General features: G+C 39.1%; 1 protein-coding gene across 1 annotated transcript in view; it reads left to right on the top strand.

The window, feature by feature from the left end:
- Positions 1–9,496, top strand: part of LOC109928744 (ankyrin-2-like) — a 909,810-nt gene that overhangs the window by 860,653 nt on the left and 39,661 nt on the right. The window contains exons 33-34 of the mRNA XM_048605114.1: positions 5,760–5,840; positions 9,140–9,271. Of these exons, the coding sequence (XP_048461071.1) occupies positions 5,760–5,840; positions 9,140–9,271 (213 nt within the window). The remainder of the gene's footprint in view (positions 1–5,759; positions 5,841–9,139; positions 9,272–9,496) is intronic.

Genomic DNA, 9,496 nt, shown 5'->3' with positions numbered 1-9,496 from the left:
TGTGTGTGTGTGTGTGTGTGTGTGTGTGTGTGTGTGTGTGTGTGTGTATATATATATATATATATATATATACATATATAGGGTGTTCAGCTGGTGGAGAGCTGCCACAGCCTCCACATAGACTTCTAGCTTTGAAAAATCGCACTCATTCATAAAAACAATTGATACATTAAAATTATTTCAAATAATCCATTATTTTTAAAAAATACATTTCACTTAGGTTCTTTATTCCTTGTATAACCAAGCATTTCTGCAGTGATTATAATGAGATCAGCCAGATGGACCTCATAGAATGAGTTCTCAGATCAGATTAATAGCCCCAATCAGGAAGCCCTGACTGACAGGTAAGAACAGGAGTGTCAGACATCCTGTTCACTCTGAGGGCTGGCTCTGAGGGAGCTGGATCAGTGTCAAGGACTCTCCTCATGTAAATAAAAGATGATTGGTGACAGGAAAATGACCTCTGGAGTTATTTCAATTTCCGTTTTATAAACAGTTCGCGCTGTCTATCAATGTTTGATAGACACCACATTGTGAAAATGATAGTTTGGGGGATCACTCATACAAACAACTCTTATATTGATTATGTCAACAGGAGCAGTGAAAAACCTGGCCAGTGTTGTTTGTTTTAACTCCATACTGTGAATTTTTGTGAACAGTTCTTTGACAGCGTTGTTGGCTTTGTCAGTCCCAATCATCATCTCAGTCATCAACAAAGTGACGGAAGGAGTTGTCGCCAGTGCTTTTTGGTAGCAATAACCTACTCAATTATACTCAGTTTCTGGTCGACCAGGATTATTCAGCTTATTACAACCTTGGTGAAAACCTGGACAAAAGTGCTGGACTCCAGAGGTGAGGAGTGAGTGGCATTTAATTAACTGTGGCATCAAGGTGCCATAGCAAAACAGGGGTCCATGGAAATTAGGAGGAAAATGTTTTTGCTGTTCATACCTAGCACAAACGAAAGATAGCTGTGGTTGTTTAAAATCAATTATCTCATCCTCTGGCCATCACTGCAGGGGTTTTTCAAGTTATTAGGCTCAATAACATTCCTCTGCCATTACATCAAAAACGTGGATGTATGCTGATGATTGCATAATGTTCAGTAGCATTCATGACTCCTCAGATACTGAAGCAGTCCATGTCCTGGAAGACATTCGGACTTGAGCTAAAAAGTGACAATTAATACCACAAAAGGGCCAGGTATTGACCATCTCCGACAAGTGAAGATCAAACCAGTGACCCTTGAATGCATTACCACTGCTGACTTCCACACTGTCAAAATCCTGTGGTTACAATTGACCAGAAACTGAGCTCGACTAGCTATATACATAGAAACATAGAAGGTAGGAGCAGGAGGAGGCAATTCAGCCCTTTGAGCCTGCTCTGCCATTCATCACGATTATGGTTGATCGTCCAACTCAGCCTAATCCTGCTTTCTCCCCATAACTTTGATCCCATTCACCCCAAGTGCTATACTAGCCACCTCTTGAATACATTCAATGTTTTGACATCAACTACGTCCTGTGGTAATGAATTCCACAGGCTCACTGCTCTTTGGATGAAGAAATGTCCCCCTCATCTCTGTCCTAAATGGTCTACCTCGAATCCTCAGACTGTTACCCCCATCAACAACATCTTCCCCACATCTACATACTGCAGCTGGCCGTTTAAATAGAATATCCAGACAGAGATTAGGAGTTCTGTGCCAGACAATGCATCTCCTTTCTCCCCAGTGTTTACCAATCATCTACAAGGCAGAAGTCAGATGTGTGTTGGAGTATTATCTGTGTGCATGGATGAATGGACCTTCAACATTCAAGAGGCTTGACACTATCCAAGACAAAGCAACCTATTTCAACATTTACTACCTTCATCACTGATCCAAATGTCTGCAGTGTGTTTATCTACAGGATGAATTGATTAACTCCAATGATAGCATCTTCCAAACCCATCAACTAGAAGGATAAGGCAGTAGATGCATGGGAACATCGTACTTAGTTCAGCAAATTTCTGGTCAGTAGTAACCTTAGAATGTTGATAGTGGAGGATTTAGTGATGGTAATACCATTGAATTATGGGACACTTGTGAGATTACCTCTTGGTCAAAAAGGTCATTGCCTGACACTTGTGTGGCTAAAATGTTACATACCATTTATTAGTCCAAGCCTGAATGTTGTCCAGATCTTGCTGCATTTGGATAGTGCTTGTTTCAGTATTTGAGGAGTTGCAAAGTCACTGAACATTATGCAGTCATCATCAACCATCCCCACTTGAGGTCTTATGATGGAGGGAAGGTCATTAATGAAGCAGCCTGAAGATAGTTGGGCCTAGGATAGTACCATGAGGAACTCTACAGCGATGTCCTTTGGCTGATATGATTGATATTCATTAACCAAATTACTTTATGCTGCATTTCCTGATGCCACATTCAGTCAAATGTTGCTTTTATGTCAACAGCAGTTACACTTGCTTTTGGATTTCAGCTCTTTCGTTCATATGTGGACCAAGGCTGTAATGAGGTTAGGAATTGAGTAGGCTGGGCAGAGCCCAAATTCAGCATCAACGAGCAGAGTATTGAGCACTGTCAATAGCAACTTCCTTCACTTTTCTGAGGATTGAAAGCAGAGTGATAGGGAAATAATTGGCCAGGTTGGAGTTCTCCTGCTTTTGTGGACAGGATATACCTGGGCAATGTTCCACATCAGCATGGAGATCCCAGTGTTGTAGCTGTACTGGAGTGGCTTGGCTAAGGACATGGCAAGTTCTGGAGCGTAAATCATCTGTACTATTGCAAGAATGGTGTCAGGACCCATTGCCTCAATAATTGTCAATGCTTTCAGCTGTTTCTTGATATCATGCGAATGTGGAAGTAAATCGTCATTCCGTCATCTGTGTGGTGTCAACATCCTGCAGCTCACTTCTTAGTAGTATTGTGAGTGACCCTGCACCTCAAGTTCTGCAACAGTTCAAAAAATCACCTCCCCACTATGTTATCCAGGATGGTTAGGGATGGACAGTATCTGATGACCAAGTCAGTAATACCCCACATTTTGTGAATCAATTTTAAAAAATGAGCTTTTTATACATAGGCGTACCTATTTTTACAATTGCAGAGGATAGTTCCCACCCCCAAAGTGTTACTTTACCTCTTCAAAAGGCTACACTAACTCTAAAAGAAATGCACTGAGAACAGATATGTTCTTACTTTGCATAATAGTCTGGGTTCAAACTGCAGTGACTCCAAAATCCAATTTCATTGTAGCCAGCTGATCATTTAAATAGCTCTGATTCTATGATTTAAGTAGCCCGATACCTTTGGGGACTGCACAAGCATGAACTACAGATCGCCCCAATTCTGCCCCCACAAAATTCAGAAGTAGTAGGTTTGGGAGTGGGACTTAAGATTTGTCAACTTCTCGAGGTTTTGCTGTCTGTTGTGGCAAAATCCGAGCTTCTGTGTTGTATCTGTGGTTTGAATACATGCGCGTTTGCAGGCACAACCAATATTATTTTCTGATTGGATTGGTGGAATCTAATGCCGTGTATCTTCCAGGTGAAGTTTACAGTAATGTTGAAACATTCACCATTGTTGCCTTAATGGGATCCAGACACGATACTAATATGCAAACTTCAAACTTCCAATGGGCAAAATTATGCTGCCCAAAATCTTATGTGTATACATCTAAGATTGATCTTGTCATTGGAGACTTGGGCTCAACATCCTGTACTTGCCAAGAAATTAAATCTGGAATAGCTACACCTGTCAATCTCTGGTTTAGGACATGGATTGGGAATGTTTAATAGCAAAAGCTATATTGGAAAGGCTTTAAAATTTTCTTAAATTCAAAATTGTGAGCAATGCCCGATCTCTCCTTTCCCACATATCTAAACCCTTCACAGGCCACCTCACAAATTCCCCACCTCAGTCCAGCATCAGCCTACCCACCACCCCATCTAAGTTCAAGAGAATAAACATGTCGACATAATTAGAAAATGGAAGGAAGTCCAATAACTGTCAACAATTCAATAAGGTCACAAAACCAATTACTTTGCTACTGAACTTTGCTACTGTTTTATTTTAAGTGCATTTTACATTCAAGACATTTTTCATATTTGCTTACATTAATTAAAGATTATGCAGTTTTACAAACAAGTTTTTAAAGCCCATTAAAGACTGAAAGATGTTTAACAAATATTATATGAAAATAATATTTCTCATTATAATTAGTTATATTGATATATAATTCACAACAAATAGTTTTGCCTGAATATAATGCACACCAAATGTTTGGTAACCTTGCACTGTCTTTGCAATACAATGATGCAAGTCCCACAAAAGACTACTCGCATGCTCTGATCTATGTTTAAGTTGTGGGTTACAATTTGCATTCAAATCCCAAAATCAGTTTATCTATTTGAAAGTTTGACCAATAGGCCACACAAGACAGTCTGGTGCATTGACTCTGGAAACTTTGCTTAATATATAAATAATACTTATTAAAGCAGGGCAGTGACTTTACAGGTACACTACAACTTTCGCTTTCTGGTCCAGTTTAGGGCAAGGGTTGACATTCTGTCTAATATTCGGCAGGTCTTCTGCTTCCATTTAGACAGAGGATAACTTTACATTCAAACTTGATCTGTGCATTGGTGACAGAAAGTTTCTCAAAGCCTAAACCATGACATGATGAATTACCTCCTTTCATTCTGGTTTAGATTAAGTGAGGTTTATTGCTAATTGGTTTAAGGGATGCATGATCAATCTCTAACTAGCCCTTAAACATTAAGCAAGATGGACATTGACTGACGCCACCTTCCAGTATCTGCTGATTGATTCTTTAAGTTGTCAATTATCCATCAGCCCATTCTCTTCACTACGGTCCGTTTACCCACTCTTTGACTTTTTGATGGTTTGGAATGTTTTTTCCTCTTTTGTTTGAGGGCGTGTATGCAGTCAAGACCCAAGATTGATATTCTTGAGCACAGGTCTCAATTCTAGCCCAATGGTGAAGGTAGCGTTAAATCAGATGTTTATAATTGACCAGCCATCTTTTCTTAGAGGCCAATTATTAAATAACTTCTTCCATGTCTATGGTTTCAAATGTTTGTAATGAGTTTCTTGCTATTCTTAAACAAAAAAAGCAGAAGAATTTGTGGAAAAATGTTGCTTATAACTCAAAATTATATACACTAACATAGAAAATCACGAAGTACTAATTTAAACAAATTGTTATACAACGTATGTAAAAAGACTGAAGTGGTGAAATATTCTTCAATACATGGTCTTAAGTGATGAAATCTAAAGGATTATAAAATTACAAGTTGACGTGAATGCCAGGTTATATTTAGTCAAAAGATTAAGTTTAATTGTGTATAACTACTTCACTTCTAAAATATTTGTTTAATAGACAAAGAAGACAGCTGTGATAATTTCTTGATAAGAGCTCATGAGCTGGAAGAATACTAACTCAGCTTTATTCAGCCTTGGAAGTCTGGATGTTCTCACCATCATGAAATGGAAATTAAAGAATTTGATGTAAATTCTTCATTTTGGTCGAGAGTATGTTTTGTATTTCTTCACTCCAAACTGGCTTGTCAGTGTTATTTAACTTTACAACCATACTTAAAGGGAAAGACTTGATTTAGTAGTCCACTTTCTTAACAATATTTATCAATTGCATTCTTGCCACAGAATACCCACTTTACCCTAACTGTTTTACGCAAGTTGTTGCTGTTTCTTCTTTTCTTAATTTAAGCTGTAGATGCTCAGGAGGACTCTGAAAGAGCTGAGCAAAGGCTGTACCTTATTGCTGACCATCTTGGATTCAGCTGGACAGGTAAAACTCATAAAGTAGTATCTTTGTGCATTAATTTCAGAACAATGCCTCTATTGAAGATTGGACTACCAGTTGAAATGAGATCAAATAATGGGCTCACTTTTGTTTGTTTTGCCTTTTCCCTTTCTTCTTTTAGTTTCCACATTTCACACACCGTTATGCAGTTGACAATATGATTTGGTCCATTTGTTTCTTCTGTAAATGCTTATAGGGAGAATTGCATTAGTTTAATTGATCAACTACTTGTTGAATTTGAATTGTCTGGGTTCCTCTCTCTACTGTCACATATTGGCACAGCTGAGTCTGAAAGTTCACTGTTTTGGGAATGCTATTTATAAATCTACTTAGCACCCACATTACTCAGCACCCCGTTCAGTGGAGGAACAAGACTCTTCATAACCAAAACCCTAACATAAAAGATTAGCATTTATGAATTTTCTTCTGCTTTTGTAAATTATTGTACATGTGGTAGCTGTGTAGTCCACAATAGCCATTATTTTTCAAAACTGGTGCTACATGTTTCTGGTAGTTTGCAAATTATTAAATACAACACTTGGTGTGATGAAGGTGGAATGGATCTACATTTTAAACTACAAGTACATGGTTTGTACCCATCATTTCAACCCTGAGATTAAAGCTGCCATTACTCCATCATTCCAACCCTTTTTTTCAAGAAAGCATGGCATTTCTGTACCCCATTCCACAAAATGCTATTACAAAGAATTCTGTTTAATTTTCCTTTGTTCTCTGCAGTAATAGTGATTTAATTATGTAATGTGTTTGTTTAAATAAGAAGTACTGATGTGATCTTAGGGAAGGGGGAGAATCCCCTTGGGAAAACGTAGTGGAAGAATTAATCGAACGTATGGGAGTAATTTTTACTCACCCCTGTCAATGGGTGTGGAGACAGTGAGGCCTAAAATCCAACGTGTTGGAAGTGAGGCTTCAGTCAGTCTGCAGTTTATCCATCCCGATCTTGCTTCCATCGGAATATACCAGCGGTGGAGGTCGTGTGCCAATTCAGGCCCGCTTCATTGTCCACTTCTAGGACTTTGTCCCATCGCCACTGGGATTTAACTGGAGATTTCCCTGCCCAGGCCAGTGGTGGTCAGAAAGGGGATTCGCCCTTAATAAGTCTTTGGGCCAGTAGGAGTGCCCTTGCAAGGCGTTACCCTCACCAAAGCTCCCCTGTCCTCTGAGGCCTGTCAAACCCTGACCCCTCAACCATGTTGTCAGAGCCTGGCTGTTGTTGTTTTCAGGACAGATTCCAGCATCTGCAATAATTTGCTCCTACCTGGCAAAACCTCAGTTGTCACGATGTAACATAGCTTGCCTCCCTCAAACTCTGAGGGCTGTACTGACAGTAGCCACTTCTCCCAGTGGTGCTGCTGGTGCTGGAGATTTGCAAGCCTCTGTTTGCCTGGCAGTTCTCTGAGGCAGGTCTTCTTGCCCAGGGGAGATAATGTAAACATAAGAATGATGTTCGCAATGACAGGGGAGTCTAGAACCAAGGGTCACAGTCTAAGGATAAGGAATAGACCTTTTGGGTCATGGATGAGGAAGAATTTCTTCACCCAGAGATGTGAACATGTGGAATGCGCTGCTACAGGAAACTATTGAGGCCAAAACATCGAAGATTTTCAAAATAGATGTAGTTACAGTTCTTAGGACTAAAGGAATCAAGGGATAGGAAGAGAAATGCAGAACAGGGTGCTGATCTGGATGATCAGTCATGATTCTATTGAATGGTGGAGCTGGCCCAAAAGACTGAATGGCCTACTCCTGCTCCCGTATTTCATGTTGCTACATTTTGATGCCCTTGAGGAACGGAAGTGTCACCTCAAATATATTAATGGCCAGTTGGTTATTAAGTGGCTATGGAGCAGCTGTTCTTTAGCTTGGTGACCTCAACCACCACTTCCCCGCATCCTGCTCTCCCCCAACACCACCCAGATTTTTACCCCAAGGCAACATCTCATGAAATCTAGCCTATAGTTGCAATGACATAGGCATTGACATTTCCATGATCAGTGATGCCTCTTCAACTGGTAATTGGTCATGCTGTTGCCCTCAATAACTCCCATTTAAGATATGATTGGCAATATCAATGAATGCATGAATGAAAGAGCAGGTAGTACTTGTTTCTCAACTGTAATTGACAGATTTAAAAAGGACTTTTTAAAATGCTTCTTAATATACTAACTGTCGTGGGCTGCTTCATCTCAATCCACATAATGTAAGCTGTTAGTCTAAGAGTTACTTTTTACTGACTGCTTTTTAGATCCTGAATTTCCCAAGTGCTCATTATAAATTCAGCAGAACTCCTGAAGAAGTGGTCAAAGCAGTAATTAACTCATTTCTTGGGAATTCTGCCAGTCGCTCATTGAATTTCTAGCAGGAAATGAAGAGAGCCTCTACAGAATTTCTAGACCATTAACTTTTACTGAAATTCTAATAAACTATCTCTAAATGCTACATGTGCTATAAAACTGACTCAATTTATTGCAGCCTGAATTATACTTCTGTTCAGAGCATCAGTGCGTCAGAGTCTCTAGCTCAGCTTCCATTTGATTTTTTTGTCCAGTTTATTGTCCTGTTTAAACAAAAGATTAATATTCTTAGTTTTACATTGACAACTGGATTATTTCATCGTTGCTCTGTTTTGTGGGCATTCATTTTGGAAATGAGGAGCTACATTTATCATCCGTTAATTAGCAATGGCTAGAAAGTCTCTTTTGAGATGCTAGAAAATGTGCAGAGTCAATACCCTATGAAGAACGAAGATATCCCCATTATGAAGTTGTAGAAATATCATGTTATATGTGGAAAATATGGGGTGAAATCTTAGTCAAAATTGGAGCAATCTCTGAATATAGTTGCCTTTATTGATTAATGTTGCATGAACCATAAGTTACAATCGCTACCTGTGGATTGTCCCAAAACGTTCCTGAAGGACAATAAATAATCCTCCTCATTCAAGGAAGAGTCCTTTTCTCTCAATTAGAAATTAAGTTAAATCTCCTTGGGATCTTCATGATACGCAATAGATAGAGAATTTATCTGGCTATCACTTGGAAATAATATCTTGATAAACTTGACACTTATGTTATAACCTTGAGTTTTTGAGAACAGTTTGGAGTTTGAGGGGAAAAGAATAGGTTGGCAGAATGCATAGCATTTGCAATAATTTGAAAGTAATTGCATGCCTGCATTTACAATGTTTTTAATGCTATTTATTAAAAAGAGTCCCTAGTAAATTCTGTGTATATTGTTTGTAAATACTTTTGCTTTTATTTTAGAGCTGGCCAGGGATCTGGATTTCAGTGAGGAACAGATCCACCAAATCAGAATTGAAAACCCAAATTCATTGGTAGACCAGAGCCACGCACTGTTGAAGTATTGGATAGAAAGAGATGGCAAGAATGCTTCAGGTAGTACTTTTTTTTTGTTTAAATTGCTTACAATGTGTCTGTAAAAGTCAGTATCAGTAAAAGAGAAATTTAATATCAATCATAGATTTAGAAGTATAGCAGTCCTCCAACAGTGTTAGTAGGAACTGCAGATGCTGGAGAATCCGAGACAACAAGGTGCAGGGCTGGATGAACACAGCAGGCCAAGCAGCATCATAGGAGCAGAAAGGCTGACGTTTCGGGCCT

The sequence above is a fragment of the Rhincodon typus genome, chromosome 1 (genome assembly GCF_021869965.1).
Source record: "Rhincodon typus isolate 14 chromosome 1, sRhiTyp1.1, whole genome shotgun sequence".
Lineage (NCBI taxonomy): Eukaryota > Metazoa > Chordata > Chondrichthyes > Orectolobiformes > Rhincodontidae > Rhincodon > Rhincodon typus.
The sequence above is the reverse complement of the archived record's forward strand: the minus strand, read 5'-3'. Positions and strand labels throughout refer to the sequence as shown.